Source organism: Anticarsia gemmatalis, chromosome 15, assembly GCF_050436995.1.
Source record: "Anticarsia gemmatalis isolate Benzon Research Colony breed Stoneville strain chromosome 15, ilAntGemm2 primary, whole genome shotgun sequence".
In the NCBI taxonomy this organism is placed as follows: domain Eukaryota; kingdom Metazoa; phylum Arthropoda; class Insecta; order Lepidoptera; family Erebidae; genus Anticarsia; species Anticarsia gemmatalis.
The window spans coordinates 1,672,408-1,693,040 of record NC_134759.1 but is presented as its reverse complement, the minus strand read 5'-3'; the positions used below and the strand labels follow the sequence as shown (position 1 = coordinate 1,693,040).

Genomic DNA, 20,633 nt, shown 5'->3' with positions numbered 1-20,633 from the left:
GATGTAGAACATATTTGTAATGTTTTTTCTGTGAGAAAATATTTTTTTGATTGAAGACTTGTGTATTTTCAATGACACTCATTACTGTAGCACTGTTAGGCACGGTTCTAGTCTTGGAGTGGGAAAAGGATTAGGTCTTGAGTACGCCACATTGGTCAAGTGCGGGTTGAGGACTTGTAAGAAAAGTAGTTTTGAGGGTTGAGGATTTCAGGGTCTACCAAAAACACGTGTCATCGAGCATTGTTTAGCTATAGTGCACAAAGCACAGCTCTGCATTTCAACACAATTTAAAAGAACGTTCCACCGCTGTTGCTTAAATAGTGGATTCGCGACCCAATCCTGTATATAATTTATGACAAAAATACCTGGTACTAAACGGTTTTTAATCGTTTTGTACAATTTCCAACAATCTTCTGAACACATCTTTACCTTTTCAGAAACGGCAATGGGCACGCAACTGGACTCCGACAAATCTACAGCAGCACTAAAATACAAAAGCGCTATTATGGAAATAGGATCCCTACTTTTAAGTCGTCTCACGCGAGTCTGGATGCACAACGAATTCCTCTTCAGACAGTTACCTACGGGACGAAAGTTCAAGAAATGTTTAAACACCGTACGGTCTTTCGCTGATAACGTTATCATGGAAAGAAAGAAAGACTGGAAGCCAGGACAAGGGGATTTTAGTGGTGATGCTGATATTGGGACTAAGAAAAGACTGGCCATGTTAGACTTGCTGCTCGAAGCTGAGAACAAGGGGGAGATTGATATGGAAGGGATTAGGGAAGAAGTTAATACTTTTATGTTTGAGGTTAGTATTCTTAATAGTAGTTCGGAGATTGGTAATGTGGCCAGTATATGGCAATAAGCCCGCCCTTTATTACGTGGGATTGATAATAGCGAAACGTGGGTGTATTTCATATACCTCTGCCTACACCTTTAGGTATAACAGGCGCGATATTAGTATGTATGTATGTCTGTATGTATGTATGTATGTTTGTATGTATGGATTGTAAATTTGGTAATTTGCGCTGTTGTTATATCATTGGTTCTCGCGCGTGTGTTGTTTAATTATAGTATCAGCTCACGTATGCTTCTCGTAATTGTGTTGATACAAGTTAATTAATCCTTTCTTTTAATTTATTGTAGTCATATAGGTGCTATGTATAGCTTTTTAATTGCCATTCGTTTTTTATTGTTGTACCTTGATATATATTATTATGAATATTATATTATCTTTATCGAATTCGCTAGACAAAATATCTAAAACATATAGTTCGTACTCTTATTGCTAATGAAGATGTCAGGGCAACTTGCTGACACTTGACTGACAGGAGGCCTATTAAGAGCTTTACACAGTTACCATGTGACTACCGAATTCAATAAACATCGCCACGATATTTGTATTTAAATAGATGTGAAACTAACGGTAGTGTTATTTTCAGGGTCATGACACAACAGCGATGGCGCTCGTACTTGGATTGATGCTGATAGCTGATCATGAAGAAATACAGGTATGAAATATTTATCAAATATTTTTTGTCTTTCTGTATATCAAAGAAGTTAGAAGTATGTGAAAATCTTAGCTTAATTAAGAAAGATAGACAAAGAATAGCGTGAGTCCAAAGTTTTATTTTGGACTGTGACAATCAGAAAAAATATCTTCGATTACACTGGCCTATTTATATCGGGACGCGGAGTATCCAATTGGAGGTACCGCGTCCTGGCCACCTTATGGTGACGGTGAAAGGAACACCGTCAGGTTTTTAGTCGGTATGCCCAAATTTAAAGCCGGAACGTCTAGCCGGTGGGAGAGCCCGACAGACCACCGCTTTCTCTGGAGCGGGACATGCAGTAACGCATTTTCCTGAAGCAAATAAAGGCCGTTTTTTTAAACAATATATATAATGTATAATAGTTTATAATACAATAGAACAAGATACTTAAAATAAATTCCGACATGCAGTACATTCCTATTCAAACATCTTCACAGTGAAACTTGCTTGTTGACAGTAACATCCAACATTTAAGCGAGTGATAACTTTAAAACGATCTTAATTCGAGTGTGACAAACTTCAATCGAGTTCTCGAAGTTCCGCCCTAACTTTTGTATGTATTACGGAATCTTATCTGAGATTCTCGTGCATACGTTTCGTTAAAATGAAAAGTTGTGTCGAGTGACGCGAGTTGTTGAGTAACATCCAACGCTTCTTAATGCTAGTTTGTATTTTGAACTTGACATGTGTAGTTTACTGCACTAAGTGAATGAATGAATGAAATGAAGTAAGTATCCATATTAAGACTACAAGAAACATTTCGTATGTTATTATGTTATTAACATGATATCGTTCTGGCAAGTCTTAAAAAGAGAAATTGACATTATTCATGCTGTAATTAGGAGTGTCTTTATTTAGTAGGAGACCTGACCGGCGCATATAATGAAGTTAAATCTTACCACACCCAAAACCACTGGTTTTGGATCCAAATTTGTTTCACCTAAGAATAGAACCAAAGATCACTCGGCATCATAAACGACAACTATTAAAAATACTCCTACTTTTTCTAAATTCAAAAGAGAGAAAGAAAGAACAAAAAATCTATCCCTTATTTTTTTGAGTGCATCACGTATTTATTTTTGTCCCAGGAACGCATTTACGAAGAAGTCAACAGTATCCTGGGTGATTCAGACCGCGCGGTCACGATGGCTGACCTGGCCGAGATGAAGTACCTCGAGGCTGTGATCAAAGAGACCCTCAGGCTGTACCCTAGCGTGCCTTTTATAGCTAGGACTATTACTGAGGACTTTATGCTAGGTAAGTCATTAGAATCCTAAATTGGGGCAACCGCGTGGCGTGCGGCTTGCGGTACATGCTTCGGCAGTTATCCCGCCGCACGCCGCCACAAGCGGCCGTGAGGATACACGTGGCGGTTTAGTGGGTATGCCCGCCCTTCTGGCGGGAGAGCCCCACATAACCCTGCACTCAACCCAGAGTGCAGGTGTATGCATAAAACATTAGCCACGTTAAAAAAAAAAAAAAAAAAGGTAAGTCATTGGAATGTATAGACTTTATAACTGTTATCCGAAAAATAAGGATGGCATCGTAGCACCTAAATAAATGGACCGTTTGTGTGGCAATTTGAGGGCTATGGTCTGTGTTCTAAGGTTGTTTATTTACCGATGAATGATGACTTTATATTATAAATATAGAACACCCCTTCACAAGAACAACGAAATGTTTTTCAAATCACAACTTTATCTACAGGAGTTTTAGACAAGCGTTGATAAATTCTAATATTTAATTGTAGACAAGCAATTAAATTGTTGCGTTAAAAATGTGCTTTTTGAAACACAACAATAACAATTTTGAATGTAATAAAAATACACGCTTTTTTTTGTAAATGTCACGTCGCTCTTGTAAAGAATCGATTATCCAAAAAAGACTTCTATTCAAGGTTTTGCCTGCGTAAAATTTCTTAGAAAAAATTCCATAAATACCTTACCTCCTACTTTGTCCCAGACATACATTTTCTTCTATACTTTTTATCCCAGCATTGTGTATTCATAAGAACGCCTACTGACCTTTTCATTCACACGATTCTCTAATAACTTTCTCCTAACATCTGTCCTATGACGTATGTCTCAAGGTCGACGACCTTTCAAGCTTTTTACGTTTTTTCCCACTTACTTGTCAGACGTCATTCAACCTCCTCACATAAATTGTAAAGAGCTACTTTTCATTCGGGCCCTAAAGTGAGTGAAGATCGGGTCCCGACGCCCCCATCATTTAAGATTCATCTCGTTAGTCCTATCTCTTGGATGCTGTGCCAAGGTTTCGTTACGATATCTCTCACAGACGCCACATTTAGATTTGTTAAATGTATTTTCCGTTTTTATGTAGACTTAACATAACATTTCGTTAAAATAACGGTGAAAAAATATTGGTAATTTATAAAAAGTATATCGGTTCATTAAGTTAGCAAATATCCTGTATGTTTGGTTGTTTTTTATATGTTCGTCCAAACATCGTTCATTTGAACATTTTGGTAGAACTTTTGGTTAGGACTTTAGTAGAACTTTGTGTTGAGGAAAACTACCACCGCCGCGGTATTGTGGCATGATCTTATGTATAATAGAATACGGTAATTAACAGGAACATGCATTTTACCTTAAAAGCAGTCAGCCTGCAACCACGGCGCGTGCAACCTGCGCCGAAACGTTAGGCATTTTAAGGTATAATGCGTGTTCGCATTAATTCCCGTATTCTATTATGCATTAAACAAGCAACGCGAGAGTTAAAAAGATATGATCCTGTCAAATACTGTGCTTTGGCATGCTGCAGCGCCTCAAGGGATGTCGAAAAGTCCTCAAGCATGCTAAAACGTACTACAGATCCTAGATCAATAACCAAACTTAATCCTAAGGTTAGTTACCATTTATTCTTATCATATCTATCATACTGTAAGTACTCAAAGTAACAAATACGTAATGGTAACTTGTCACGTATCTATACTAATATTATAAAGCTGAAGAGTTTGTTTGTTTGTTTGTTTATTTAAACGCGCTAATCTCAGGAACTAAGGGTCCGATTTAAAAAAACCTTCCTGTGTTAGATAGCCTATTTATCGAGGAAGGCTATAGGCTATAATAATATAACATCATGCTACAGTCATTAGGAGCGGAGAAGCAACGAAAAATGTTACAAAAACGGGGAAAATTTTGACTCATTCTCTTTGGTCACGCAAGTGAAGTTGCGCGGGTCAGCTAGTGCAGTATAATGTCGCAAGTTAAAAGGTTTGTCAAACATTCATCATATTGCAGACAGTCACTAGTAATAACACATTATAATATTTAAGACGCAGACGTAATCGATCACTACGTATGTCTAATGTGCTGCCTATTGTGAATACATTACCAACTAATGTACTTAGTCTGTTCTTGGTTCTTATTAGTAAGTTTTTTCTCTTACGATTTTGATATTATACTCGCACAAGTGCCGTAGTAACCAATTTTTTGTACTTTTAAAATGTCAAATTCTCGATGGTACCAATTGCAGGAAATTTATACTACTATCGATAACAGGCTAGCTATCGACAAATTTTGTATGACAATGTGATCAGTGCCTCTAGCAGGCACTGCAGGATCTATTTGTGCAGAATATTATAAAATGTAAAACTTTGTCGGTAGAAAGTCACCGACCAGACATCGATGAATAATATGTTATTAATAAATAGTTATTCAAATCGGAGCAGTAGTTTTAAAAGTTAGAGTAGCATAAACATCGTTCGCACAAATAAGTGTCTATAATATAGAGAGATTATGTTATTTGTGATCATAATCACAACCAAAAGAAACTATCCATTGCTGGTTACACGTGTAATGTAATGAGAGGGTGGTAACCTTCCAATGTACTTCTAATTTACCGCTTTCAGCCTTGTTTTCTGTACAATTTAGAGCAATTGTTTGTGTAGAACGCACAAAGCTTTGTACTTTGTGTTGTCTACAAACAATTGCAGTTGTATTTTGGTAATTGTATTTTTAGAATGAGTTTTTTTTTGGCGTATGCTTAGTGGTCAACCTAGTGTCAAAGTTGTTCAAGCCGCCCGAGAGGCCTTTGACATGGCTTAACGACTGTTATTTTAGTAGATAACAGCCGAAACCGAGCTAACGTACGTGCCTATGTGCCCTCCGAAGCACAGAGACGCCCAGCTCAATTACCACTATGCGGTCACCCATCTATCAAATGACCGCGCCAAGAGTTGCTTAGGCCACAGATCGTTTACCGACCGGTGAGCGCAACTGGCTATGGGCGCCTCCAAATTTAGAATGAGTGGCAACAAGTAAAAAACTACACTTTTAAATAGATTTGCGGCTAGTAGCTTAAGAATACCTATTCCTTAATGACAAGAGTTTATTAATTTATTCAAGACCAACCAACTTGGTAACCGCTTGAAGTCGGGCCGAGTCTATTGCTATTGTTAAGTCTGTATCGATTTCGGATTAAACATCTGAGTACAGAAATAACTAATTGTTTAAAGGCCTGCTTGTAATCTATTTTGAACAAACAATCATAAGTTTATTTTAATTTAAGATGTTATTTCATCTATGTTTTTAGTAGAAAAGAAGTACAGAAAGTCGGTAATTTGCACCAGGACTCAAAATCTAATAACCAAACCTAAACAGTCGGTACTATAGAGTATCGAGAGTTTGACATTTAAAATGTACTACAAAAATAGTTCTCATGGCGCTCATTAGGGGCGCTAGTTTCAAACGAAATTCCTTGATAGCTGTCGCTAGCCGGTTGCCAATAATCGATAGTAGCAGGGAATCGCCCATCTGTTACATTCATTACGATGGCTTCAGCTGACTGAAAACTGAAAAGGACCTTTTAAATACTCATGATACGCCGTGTTGTCATATTTTTTTTTTCTTCTTTCTTTTTTTTAAGACAACTCCGGCACTTAGAATTGCTCTTGTGTCGCGGGGACTTTTACAAACATAGCTCTACAAACAACAAACACAAAGTACAACCAGACCCAAAAAAAATATTTGTGGATCGCACTAAATAATTTTCCCGTGTGGGAATTGAAACCACGCCCTCCCGACACAATAGCAGCGGCGTGGTGGTGGTGGACCTAAACCACTCCGCCACGGAGGCAGTCAAAATTTATCCTTTGCTCTTACAATTCTTAAGTCTGTTTCCAAACGTTGTATGTTTCATTATAAATATACTCGGTGCTTCCTAGAACTAATTACATAGGAGGAAAACTTAATATCTTGTAAGGCAACTAATATCTTAAGGCAAGTAATATGATAAGCGAAGTCCTTACCGCTTCTTGAGACTTGAAAATTGAGATTTCTTTGAAGCGTGCTTGTTATTTTTTCCGTCAACATTTGATAAGATAAGCGCACGACTGGCATAATATGGCATGCAAATGTTCTGTGATTTACTATCCTATATTATAAATACGAGAATGAAGAAGTTTGGATGTCTATAACTCAATTATGCGAAAACTACTAAACGGATTGCGCTCAAATTTGGTACTCGGATAGTTTATAAACTGGATTAACGCATTAGTCACTGTTCTTCAGGGACAAAGTTTTCACGCGGACGGAGTCGTAGGAAATTACAAGTAAGCAAAATATTAGGTCGGGGAAAAAGTCTTTTCGCATTATAGTATGTCTGAACTTGTAATAAAATCTTTTCTCTACCCAAAAAAGCTCGACATTTGGGTACCTCACGAGCTCACTGAAATAAACCTAATGAATTGTGTACCTACTCATTTGTGATTCTTCAAGCCAAAGAGATTTAATTACAAGTTCATAAATACTTTAATGCAAAAAGACTTTTTCTTCGACCTAATATAAATGCAGAAATGTTTAAAAATGATTTTAAAGGTGGATAACGCAATCATTTTTATTTGTAGAAATCAAACTCTTTACCCCCTACGTGGCACCCATCTTAACCATTGTTATACGAACGACATCTAAGTATGTAAATTATATGAACTGACACAAAAATCTTTTCCTGTAATTTACACCCTCGATAGAAGAAGCCAAAACCTTAACGACCCTTAATCTTTATGACTAGTAACTTGTAACATAAGATGTCGATCGTGAAACCCTTAGCGACAGTAACATTAAGCATTTTGATGAATCAGCGACGTTATCCACAAACGATATTCGATATTTCACGGACTCTCTCATAAATACTCAATTCGATTTCCATTTTTATTAGTGGTTAAGCTGATATTTTATGGATACAGATTTATTTTATCAAATATTATGGCGTTATTTGCTTGTACTAATAGAGTTTCGAATCGGGGATACAAGTTCTATCGTTAGAAAAGGATGGCAATATATGGTCTGCATAGCGCTATCCTTTTTGTTATGAGAACGTGCAGTTGGTAGAATCATTAAACGGTTTAACGCCTCGATTCCATTGCAAAATTGACTTACTCTACGACGCTTCTACAAATAAACGCTACGTCGTAGCTCCTGTAGACTGCTACGTACTCGTAGCCTGTAAGTATAAGTTGTCGTTACTTTAACTGCGCCTTTATACTCCGTTTATATCTACAAATATCATGCGTGCGAAACAGTTATTTCCACCACGTCACGTTTTTTACAACACAGGAAACTTTTGCAGTTTTAACCTAAAGCACTTTCAAATACGTTATTTACATTCTCGACGTTTCCCCGATCTTTTAAAACCCTATTTTCCACCTTCATTTCGAAATTCGGTCGAATTTCTCGCTTTGAGCTACCATCAGTTCATCAATCAAGTTGTAAATTCGGTTAGAAATTCGTAGTAGTGAACACATTTCAAAAGAAATACTATTCCACTGCGAGTTTGGTAAAAACATGATGAATTATTTGTTCAGTTTTTACATACCTTATGCATACGTACATATGTACATACAAACATACATACTGACACGCCTGTTTTGTAAGAGAGTGTAGGCAGAGGTATATGAAATACACCCGCGTTTCGTCACTAATAATATCAGTCTCATGTAATAGGGGACAAGTCTATTTTCATACAAACATACATATATCGGGCACGTTACCAAACTCCGGACAACAATGAGACCAATCTGGTACTTGGACTTGGGAACTACTAATATAAATTAGATTAAAACCAATAGCACTAGAACACGGGACCTCGTGGTAAGCAGTCGCATACATAGCTGACCGCGCCACTGAGGCACTCTATACATACGTGCTAAAGAATTTAATTAAAACAAACGCCTGGTAATATTCTCACAATGTTCTTTTTATTATGAAAGGAGTTATGGCTAATGCGTTTTTATGTATAAAGATCGTTTGTTAGGCTTCATATGAGTATTATTGGGAATCGTGTCTCACGTACATTTTGTTCCCTATTGTTTTCATCAAGTGTTGTTAAAATAAAATAGAAAGTGCGAACTGTGTAAGTGATATGAACACGTAAAATTGTATATTGATGATAAATATCTGGTTCTTAATCTACGTATACATCTTATAAAAAGACAAACAAACTGAAATCAAATTCACAACTCATATTAAAGCGTAATAAATTGTCACTGTAGATTGATTGAGGGGTGTTACGAAAAACTAATAGAAACAATAATACAACGACATCGTTCTTTTCGTAATTTGGAGGTTTTCACATCTATTATATATATATCAGCTTAGCCTTTTTCCAAACTATGTTGGCGTCGGCTTCCAGTCTCACCGGATGCAGCTGAATACCAGTGTTTTACATGGAGCGACTGCCTATCTGACCTCCACAACCCAGTTACCTGGGATTTAACACGATACCCTTCGGTAAGACTGGTTGTCAGACTTTCAAGCTTCTGACTACTGCTAACGACTGTCAAAGATCTTCGAAAATGACAGCCGGGACCCACAATTTAACGTGCCTTCCGAAACACGGAGGAACTCGATACGTGTTAGATGGTCACCCATCCACAGAACAACCTCGGCAAGCGTGGCTTAACCTCAAAGATCGGTCCGCGCGGCTGTCGTTAACTAAGCCACGAGCTCCTCGGAGGTTTTCACATCTATGGTTCTTTTATTTTGAGCATTTATGGTTCACGAGGATCTTTTTTAAATATTGGAGATTTCTTCAAATTTAAATCCACGTAGAAGAAGTTGCGGGCTGAGAGCTAGTTACTTTATAACAAAAGAGTTACAGTTTTATTGTCTGTAAATTAACAAGAAACTTAATAAAAGAGATGTGTCTAGTGTGTCTAGACTTCAGGACAAACGACTTTGACACTAAATTACTATTATTTTTAGCTCTTAAATAACATTTTCAAAACTGTACATTTGGATTTCTGTCTTGTCTAAATGTGGACACATTTTGAGAGTATTAAGCGTTATATTTGTGGAAAATAAATCCGAATTTTCATTTTTGAAGTCACTTATATACGAAACAATTTATCACAACGTCTGGCTTTTTGCAATCGTGAAATGCTAGTCTCGTGATAATAATATAACGAAGAAAATGTTTATGGATATCGCTTGTGTGAAGCTGTGATGTCTCTGAGAAATTTATTTTATAAATGTTAGTTTTTGTTGCAATCACAGCTTTTTATAAAGTCATTGTGCCCAGCCTGCGGGCTTATCCCGTATCTCAGTTGACAGCTAGTGTACGTCAAATTGATGGTCATTATTCAATACATTGCTGCTTTGACGTAACGTGCTAATCATAGTATTCTAAGGGAGAAAACAATGTACAGAGTAGTGACTTTCAAATATTTGACAACTGAGATACGTGATAGCCCCCCTGGTCTGTCAGTTTGTTTGTTTTGCGATAACTTCAAAACTACCAAATTGATTTTTACCACAGTGAAGTACGATTTATCAGGCTTCGAGTTAGGGTAGTGTAATGTAGGCCAAACTTGTGGAAAGCTTACCTACAATATAAAATAAAAAATTGCCAGAAAATGGATTAATTTGGCTATTTATCGTCATATAAGCTATTTTAATTAAACGTAGGGTCTTGAATTCCTAATTTTTTGTCGACTTAATTTCCATTTTATAACTTTTATAACTTTGTTTACTCAAAATATTTTAACTTTGTTTAATAAAAATTCACCGCAGGCGAAACCATGAACAAAACCTGCTATTAATTAATTGCATTGTAAGCACTATCGAATATAACACAAGAAGCTCTAATTACACATCTCTTAAGAGACGTAGAGTCATTAACTTTCGTCACATTATCTTCATTGAGTACCACACAAATCATTGTTAAGAGTCACAAATGAAATGTAAAAAAAAAACAGCCAAGTGCGAGTCAGACTCGCGCATGAAGAATTCCGTAACATCAATATTTACAATCATAAACTATTTTTGAAAGTAAACACGTAATCAAATGTTTTGTCAATATTTTATAAGTCTACTTTTTGATTGTTATCGATAACGGCAACAGGTGGACTTAACAAGTAGAAAAATTAAGTTTTTTATAGCCCAATTGAATGTATTTGTTGTTATAGCGGCAATAGAAATGCACAAACTGTGAACAATTTAACTGTCTAACTATCAAGAGCTTTATGAGATAAGCTTGATGACAGGCAGACAAACACATGGATAGCGAAGTGTCAGTAATCCCATTTTTACGGAATCCCAAAAAATATTAACTCGAATTGCTGAGAAATACTGTTTCTATTTGCTTTTTATCTTACTTCTTACTTTATACTATCAACATACAGATAATTACAATCTAATTTTAATAAAGTTTCTAAGAATCTTTTTAATAAAGGTATAATTTTTATTCAGTGAAAGGTCATTGCCCTCCTCAATCGAGTTCAAACTTACCTTTGACTTTTCAAAGCTAAGTGTGTATTAAAATAAATTATTTGGTGTATACTTATCTATACTAATATTATAAAGCTGAAGAGTTTGTTTTTTGTTTCTTTGAACGCCTTAATCTCAGGAACTACTGGTTTGAATCGAAAAAATATTTTTATTTTGAATAGACCATTTATTGAGGAAGGCTTTTAGCTATATAACATCACGCTACTACTATTAGGAGCGGAGTAGCAACTTATTATGGGTATAAAAATTATGACCCATTCTCTCTTATGTGACGCAAGCAAAGTTGCGCGGGTCAGCTAGTAGTATTATATTTTAAACAGCTCCCACATACATAAATAAAAAAAAATACTTGAGTCCAAGTAACAAAAGCTTTTGTATAAAATATTGGATTTGTGTCTTTGTGTTCTTTGCTCTATATCAAAATTAAACCAATCATTGCATTATCCACCTTACCATGAGCTCAGTTAAAAAAACCACTTAACAGCCTTAAACGCATATAAACGTATATATAAAGAAATATAGGGAAAATCTTTAGCTAATACTATTATTTTTCCAAATATATTGTAAAAGGCTTTGCTATACACACATTTGGCACATTCGGTTCGGCTTGTGCCGAGTTTTGCCGCTCTGCTAGGCCGATTAATGCCGAATCGAATATGTGTGTAGCAGTTCTAACTATGTGTAGAGTCTACATGACACTTTTGCCCAACCATATACAGTAGTAAGCTAGGGAATATTCTAGAAAACTAGAGATATCAGCGTTTCTCTGTCTCTTTTATTTGCATTCATAAACGAGGTGCAAAGAGGAATGTCGCGTTGATTGCGACGAGTCCCGAGTCGGGTAGACTAAAGTTATTGTTGACATTTTTGCACCGCTTGCAATTTAAATACGGGCTGGAAATGCCTGAAATGAAGAAGTTTTCTTTGACAATTTACCCGTATATTTCAGACCTGAGTGTTAAAAGTCAATGATATTTATTAAACAATATTTTTTTTGATTAAATCTTTATATATATAATTCTTCTGTAAGTGTGTATGTCACTGAACTTCTCTCAAACAACTGGACCGATTTTGATGAAATTTTTTGCGTGTGTTCAAGGGGATCTGAGAATGGTTTAGATTCACAATTTTGTACGCTGGACAATGTTTTTTTATTTTTATGGCAAAACAATGTTTGCCGGGTCAGCTAGTATCAATATATAATTGGTAATTTTACTAAACTGCTCCTACCAATATGTTAATCAGTAAAATAAATACTAACTAACTAAACTAAGCAGTGATAGCCGAGTGGTATAAGTTGACACCTCCCACGCAAGTGGTCGTAGGTTCGAACCCGAGGCAACATGCCAATGACTTTTTGAAGTTATGTGTATATTAGAAATAATTGTCACTTGCTTCAACGGTGACGGAAAACATCGTGAGGAAACCTTGCATGCCTAAAACTTGTTTAATACATTTATTGAGGGCATGCAAAGTCCCCAACCCTCAAGGCCTAACCCCTCCCTCATTACGGGAGAAGACCCTTGCCCAGCAGTTGGACATTAATGAGTTATATTTATTTTATATATTTTTAAACTAATTTCCGCTTATCAAAGCGCCTGTTATTTAGCACTTAAGGAAATTAATCAGGGCCTGTAGCGTACCTTAGAACCTAATTTCTAATGTCATATACTTGATAGGTAGGCAATAATTATGTAGGTGCTGAGTGTAGAATTGCGCTAATATCCTAAGCATTCAACAGCAAAATAACATTTTCCTTTCTTCCCAGATGACCTGAAAATAGTGAAAGGTTCGGAAGTAGCAGTTCACATCTACGACCTGCATCGTCGTGAGGACCTGTACACTAACCCTGAGGAGTTCAGGCCGGAGCGGTTCTTGAATGGAGAAGTCATACATCCTTATGCCTTCGTACCGTTCAGTGCTGGACCTAGAAATTGTATCGGTAAGGAATATTTACTTATCTTTCTATTCAGTCTATAGGTAAGCATTTATTTATCTACTTATTCAGCTCTCTTTTACTTAGTGTTGAGTATAAGGTTTCCTTCCTCGCTGTGTGACCATTGAAGGTTTTATGAACTGGATTATAGCTCCATTTCTATTGAAAAAGACTGTAAGAGAGAATTTTGTGACTAATATGGTGATACAGGTAACGGATACAGTGTAAAACTAATCACAATATAATTTGTGAGTGAAACTTAACATTGTTTCGGTCTGTAGTTTTGTGTGGTAATCAAAAGCATTGCTTTCGAGTGCAGTGATGCGAGCCACTTTCAACACATGCAAGTTAGTAAACTTAAATTAAACTCAGAAGTATCTGAGTTTAAAAATATGTGTCTTTACATTATTCGATATAATATTTTTCTTTATTAGCCAATTTTGCACACTGCTCTTAAAATATGCGCTTCATTTTATGCAATTTTTGTGAGGAAACATAAAGTAGGAGAAAGGTTGCTTGTTGCTCTCAGCTTTGGAATATGTTAGTGTTGACGAAGTATGGTTAAAAATACATAATGCCGGCTATGCCCGCTATGATCGAGTATATAGTGAGACTTCCACAAACTTGAACGAGTATAATTAACTTATTAAATATTAAACTCTCTTGTTCTGAAAAAGTGCCTAAGAAACGCAACAATTATTAAAGAAAAACATTCGAATTCAAAAGATATTTTTTTCATTGGTTTTAAGTATGAAAACAGACAAAATAAAATTCCATCAAAGCAAGCAGATTTATTATACCTCTGTAGCCACTCAAAAGTTATACAATCCTTAAAAAAAATCTTGTTGATAAATAAATTCGAAAGATCAAAAAAATGATTAAAGTAAATACGAATTCATTGATAACTATCTCTTCAAATATTTAAGACGCCTCCAAATGGAAAAGCTGAAAATTTTGTTTGTTTATTGTTAACAAAAATGATACTCGACGAAAACAGATGCTGACATTTATAAATATTAAATGTTCTGCTAATAATATTTTAACTGTGACTTTTACGAAATATTGTTACACGTGGAAAAAGTTTAACTTTCAGTTTTATGTCGTTATCTATCAACAAGACTAACTTGACTTACTTAGTTAGCTTTTTTAAATGCATCATGTAAGACATAAGATTACCAATACGAGTAAATTATTTTAAGTGACGTAGGTACAACAGGAATGTGGAATCTCCTCAAGAACAGTAAAATGTTTTGCACGTCTAATAATTGTTATCTCTAATACCAGTAAAACGGGGTTACTTTTGAATATAGGGGTTTGTTTAACATGGAAAGAAATGGGCAAGTTTAAGGTCAATTACACTGTTTGAAATGTTACAATTTTATTCGTAGCTATATTGAATACCAAGAACTGGAAAACTGAACTTGTTGCTAGCTGTTTAAAGTGAGCTATTGACTTATTTGCTTAATCAAATTAACCCCAATTTTTTTCCTAGAGTAACCTCATTCTACGGTAATGCTCTAGTCATGTATGTGCATGCGTGCATGCGTACGTGCGTGCTTGCGCGCTTACGTGCGAACAACCGAGCGTCCATGCATGTCTACCTTCGTGCATGCGTAACTAATCAAATAATTTATTCCCCAGGTCAACGTTTCGCCATGTTAGAGATGAAGACTGTCCTTAGCAGTATCTGCCGTAATTTCAAAGTATACCCTCGCGTGAAGGGAGCCAGGCCAGAGATGGTTGCCGACATGTTACTACGACCAGCCGACCCTGTACAAGTGAAGTTTGTTAAGCGATAGATGGCTAGAAAAATGATAGTGATGTTTTGTGACTGTAAATTTGTATGTAATGATAAACTGTGTTATGATAAAAATATGTTGTTTTGGCATGGGTTGTGTGTATAGCGTAATGATTTCAATGTACCTATGTGACTAATTCACGGTAAAGCCTTAAGAATGTTTTTCTTTTGTTTGATTTTGATATTTGCATTTACCTAGAATGAGACATTTAAAATTACAATAATTTTATATAGAAAATAATTGAAGCGTGTTAGTGCTTAAAGTGAATAGGAGTGAAATTAATTACTTCACATAAACAGTTTTCTTGGAAATTACTTCAAAGTTTTCTAGCTAGTAAGAGAAATCACAAAATTATTAGAAATACAGAAATAGGCTGATATTGTAAACGGTAATTATTTCTTGAAGGGCCTGATTACTGTAAAAGAGGTGTTGCTACCAAACAAACACAGTCTATCATGCAATTTTGAGCCTTATATTTATTACTAAGAGTTCTATTTAGTTTAACACTTACAAGCCATACTGGATTTGTGTTGTAAAAAGTTTAAAGTAGACAATACGCTAGAATTATATTATTGAAGTAAAAAGATAAATAATATTTCTCAAGTAAATATGTAACGCCATAAGCAATGAACACGACGCGATGTAAAGTTTCGTGTCGCTATGCGTCAAAATCCGGAGAGCCGTAGCGCGATTCTCTACAATCCGTTCTGTTGAGCATCGAAAGTTTGACAGTTAAAATGTGCTGCCAAAATAGTTCTTACGACGCCCGCTAGAGGCGCTGGTCCGATTTTCATACAAAATTTCTCGATGACTAGCCGGTTGTCAGTAGTTAATAGTAGTAGAGAATCAAGCTATCGTTGGGTCTAACAGGGTAGGCCGACTGTTTATTAGTACGAAAATGTTGCGTCGTAGTGCCACCAAATTCTGAATGGACCTTCTACTTATGCTCTTCCAAATGTTCCCACACGCTTTGATAGCAAATTAGCAACCCTCTGATTCTGTAGTTAAAATAATAATGTCGTAATGATAAGGTTTTCCTAGAATCAAGGCTGTAAAGTGGTTGTGGCGTTTCAACATTTAATATAAAGTATAAGGGTACCGGGAAAGTTAATTGAAAATGAAATTACTTATGTACAAATGTTTCTGTGAGATTATTTTTAGAGATAAAACGATATGGGTTATATTTAGTTAAGTAAGGAACAGAAAATGTTATATTATTTTAAGATGTAAGGTAATAGGAATGTATTTTTGATAAAATTATTTACTCTGTTAGTAAATACATTAATACAAATTATTTGTGCTAAATTTGTATATTATTGATTGAATTGAAAGAAAATGTTGTATATTAAAGGGCAGATTATGTGCTAATGCGTAAGTTGTTATTATGTGTCATATAAAATAAACATACTTTTTTATATTTCCTGTCGTTTTATATACAGTCAAGAGCAAAGATATGCATAATGCGTGTGCTGTCACTTTTTCAATTGGACCTTTTTTATGTAAATATTTATAATTAAATTAATTTTGATTGTGAAACAACTTTGAAACTAATAAACAATGTTTTTTCCTATTTTCAAAGTAAAATTGCTGCTGAAAATATAGAGACAAGTAAGAAGAGAGCCTCAGTATGCACAGTTTATCTAAATAGTAATTACCAGTACTGTGTATTTATAAAATAAAGTAAATGGATCAGACAGGCCACCGTCAGCTGCACAAATCTGCCTCTAAATTCAGAGATTTGTACACCTCCAACAACTGCAAACCTTGTATACCAGACTCTAATAAATTGCTGTAGTGAAGCGTATAACCAATTTTGGTTTTCACTGTAACCGTAATTACTGAAACTAGGACTGAACATCCTAATATAATCGGCAACTATAACTTATATTAAAGTAATTTCAGTCCCAACATCCCTCGACTATTAAACTTTAAGATCCAATTTGCATTCTCCTTTATCTTAAGAAATTTAGGTTTTAGAATAAGGCCTTCTATATTGTAAATGAATTTATTTGTCTATTGTAAGTAAAATTTCTGTAAAATATAAGCTGCCTGTTTAATTATTTACCTTTAAAATATTTTAATAGCTTTTCACTGAACTATTTCCAAAATATATTATCGATATTATGGAAGGATTAAAAGGCGCAGGAAAAGACGATCAAATAAAAGTTAAATCGAGTAACTGAAATTCGGCAAAAAACTTTTAATACACTTAAAAAATGGTGCCCAAAGTGACGCCAAAGTTTAAGAGAAAAGTACTAAAGGTTATTTAATTAAAGGTAAGCCATGTACAAAATAATAATCATGATCAAGAAACAACATGGACTAATTTAGAATGGATTTGTTAAAAAGAATATTAAGTGACTGAAACTGCTTGCATTAATTAACAGTCACAAAACGGAATGAAATATTGTCCTTGGCTAGATTTAACTAAAAACAATTAATGCTTAAAATAGCATAAGTTTAAGTAAATATCAAAATAATGAAAATTTAGTATTTGCTCAAAGGATTCCGAAACATTTAATTTTGTGTTATTAAAAGACCTCTTATAACGATATTAATTTGCACTTAATATGCAAGATAAGTTTAAATAGAGTAAATACCTCGATTTACGCGAATTCGGATTTATGTGAAATCGACGTTACGCGGTTTTAAAAATTTCGGTGACCCGTTATTTTTTTTACGAGATAATTATATAATGTTATTCATTTACTCTCTACAACTTGTGTGGAAACTATTCCATTATAAAAATATTATATTGTATTAGTTTACCTTTGCCCAATAATGGGATGCTTTCGAGTAAAGACCGCCTATAGACAAATATAGTGGAGAACTCCAGTCAGGTAGAATGAAAACTTGCAAAGGCATCCGATAGCTAATGGCTGCGAACGGTGAGAAGTTAGCAAAATAGCCCAATTGCAGTGGACAAGTATGTTTTGCAGTGGACTTTGACAGACTAGTGAAGAGAGAAGATTGCACTATTATTAGATACACTTTCTATTACGCGTTCTTAGAACCCTACAAGATTCCGCGTGGTCTTTCCTTTCCCCTTTTATACACGCGCGCTCTTTCACGTGCGATTGTTGTTTCATGCACGATTAAGTGTATGTGTGTGTGTAAAAGCAGTTATTCTGTGTGAAATTACAGGTACTCGGAATTACGCGAATTTCGATTTACAAGTCAGCCTAATCTAACGCGTAAGTTCAATGTATTACCGCAAAAGATAAGCTAATACAAAATACATTTAATATTGTTTTCTCAGTACAAGAAGATTAAAATTCAATTTTAATTTAAAACGCATTTCAAATAAGTTATAATAATATTTTAGTTATATTATTTTCGTAAGAGATTTAAATTTAAACGGTACATCCAAAGTTCGGGTTTATTTTCAATTAATGATTTTAAAATTGATGTTTGAATAGAAGTGTTCAACGCAGATTTATTGCTAAAACCAAATATTACTTATTTTCAGAGGGATTTAGATTTATTGTTTCAGGTTAATTGCTTTTACTAGTTGCATTAAAATTGTTTTAAAGGTATGTTTTATTACTGGACCGCGTTTATTAATGACTGATGAGGACGCTAATGAGGTTTTCTAAGTCGATTATCTATCGACTTAAAAAACTTCATTAGCACTTTTTGTTCGACGGGTTGTCAATGTCTTATAGTCGCAGGAAATTCAGTCTTGCAGAAAGCAGTAAAATGTTTCCCAGCACAAATATTACACTAGCTATCAAAACAAAAGCATTCCCTTCCAACGGTTAATGTTCTGCAGCAAAGGTTAATGTGATAATTTATAACGGTAATTAGGTGTAAAGAGGTGTGACTACGTGTGGAGCGATTTAATTTGACAGCGTTATAAATGGCGCTAATTGCTACGTAATGGCACGTTTGACAGACCATTTAACGCTTAATTTTCGTAGTTATTATAGTGATAATGCATTTTCACAAGTTTATTTTATTATTTTAATTTAAAGCTACTTATTTTACTAGTGATTAATAAGTGTTTGACGGTTCGAACCCGATGCAACACACCAATAACTTTTCGAAGTTATGTTTGTATTAGAAATAATTATCATTTTGCTCTTACGGTGAAAGAAAACGTCGTGGTAAAACCTTGCATGCCTAAAAAAATGTTTAGTACATTTAAGAGAGCATGTATGTGGTGGACTCAAGGCCTAACCCCCCACTCATTCAGGAGGAGACCTTCATATGGCAGAGGGATATCCGCAGGTTAAAAAACAACAACAAAACACTTATACTAACGGAACTCGCTTCCTATTTATAGAAACCTGCTGGTCAGTAATTAGGTAAATCGTTAATAGTAATACTCAAGGGAATAGTAGAATACCTCAAATAAAATAATCACTCATAATTACTTACTAATTTTATATACCTACATTCATTCTAAACATACATTTCCGTATTAACAAAATATATTTATAATTCATATTGAAAGTAAAATCCTACACATTTCGTTTCAAGTGTAGGAGGAGGTTTCGAATGAACTCACAAAAATGTAATGAGATTTCTATTTTAATCTTGAAAAAGTAATAATTTCCGGTATCAATACAAATATTATGTTTAAAAATCTTGTGAAATGAAATACTAGCAGCCGCCCGCGTTGTCGTCCGCGTGGATCGAAAGTTTCAGTTTTCACAACGTACTTGATACCTAAAATATGTTGATTATTTAGTTACATTCAACTATAGCAAGTATTTGCTTAAGCCCGCGATTCTGCCCACTTGCTTGTAAACTGTTGACGGCTGTTCCAGCCGATTTGACGTAAATGTACGAGCACACGAACAAACACACTTTCATTTTTATAATACTGTTCTATTATTGCGGATACAGATTTAAAACATAACTAAATAAAATTAATTTCACAGTCCTTATTTTCGTAGAACACTGAAATCGTAATTTATCAGAGCCAAAAAAAAAAATATTTAAGAGTCTCTTCCCGTTCGGTGTCAGAATAAATAATCGTAAGAAGGGATACATTAGCCATTATCTCGCTCGACGTCTTCACGTCAAAGTAATTTATACGAACGTGCAATTTATCGGAGAATTTACCGTGCAGTGACCGGAAGCTTGTGTGAAATAACAGTCGCGCTGTTTCAGTTTTATTTTCGAAAATAAATGTTCTATTTGGAAAAGATTGGACGGAGATACTTTTCTGCTTCTTCTTCTCCAGTTCACACTCTTTGTAATGATGTGCCGGATACATACGAAACTTAAAGTTTGAAATGTACAGAAAATAGCTCCGTTTCGAGAATTCAAAGTACCTATCATAACCAAAACGGATTGTCCTAATTTAAACGACGACAGCAGTCCAGATCAGTAGGCCTACTTTGTTGCGTTAACCCAAAATTTCGTTACAATTTCGATGTTCGAATACGGTCATATTTTCTGAATTGATGTTTGGTTACACACTTTTTCAAATTGAGGAAGTTTAGAAACCGTAATAGGAATCAACCTAAATTTTGTGCTAAGTTGAAGTATAGTTGAATTATATTTGTAGTAGGCGCCTCTATACTTGTATCGTCTGGACTGTGCTGTAGACTGTCGACTGTCTAACACTGTGTATAATAATTTA

General features: G+C 35.0%; 1 protein-coding gene across 3 annotated transcripts in view; it reads left to right on the top strand.

Moving 5' to 3' along the window:
* LOC142979006 (cytochrome P450 4C1-like) overlaps window positions 1-17,078 on the top strand; it is a 38,424-nt gene extending 21,346 nt beyond the window's left edge. For all 3 annotated transcript variants that reach the window (XM_076123729.1, XM_076123727.1, XM_076123730.1), the window contains exons 6-10: window positions 438-811; window positions 1,446-1,514; window positions 2,645-2,813; window positions 13,074-13,247; window positions 14,883-17,078. In XM_076123729.1, coding sequence (XP_075979844.1) covers window positions 438-811; window positions 1,446-1,514; window positions 2,645-2,813; window positions 13,074-13,247; window positions 14,883-15,040 — 944 coding nt within the window. In that variant the 3' untranslated portion in view covers window positions 15,041-17,078. The remainder of the gene's footprint in view (window positions 1-437; window positions 812-1,445; window positions 1,515-2,644; window positions 2,814-13,073; window positions 13,248-14,882) is intronic.
* The last annotated feature ends 3,555 nt before the right edge of the window (window positions 17,079-20,633 follow it).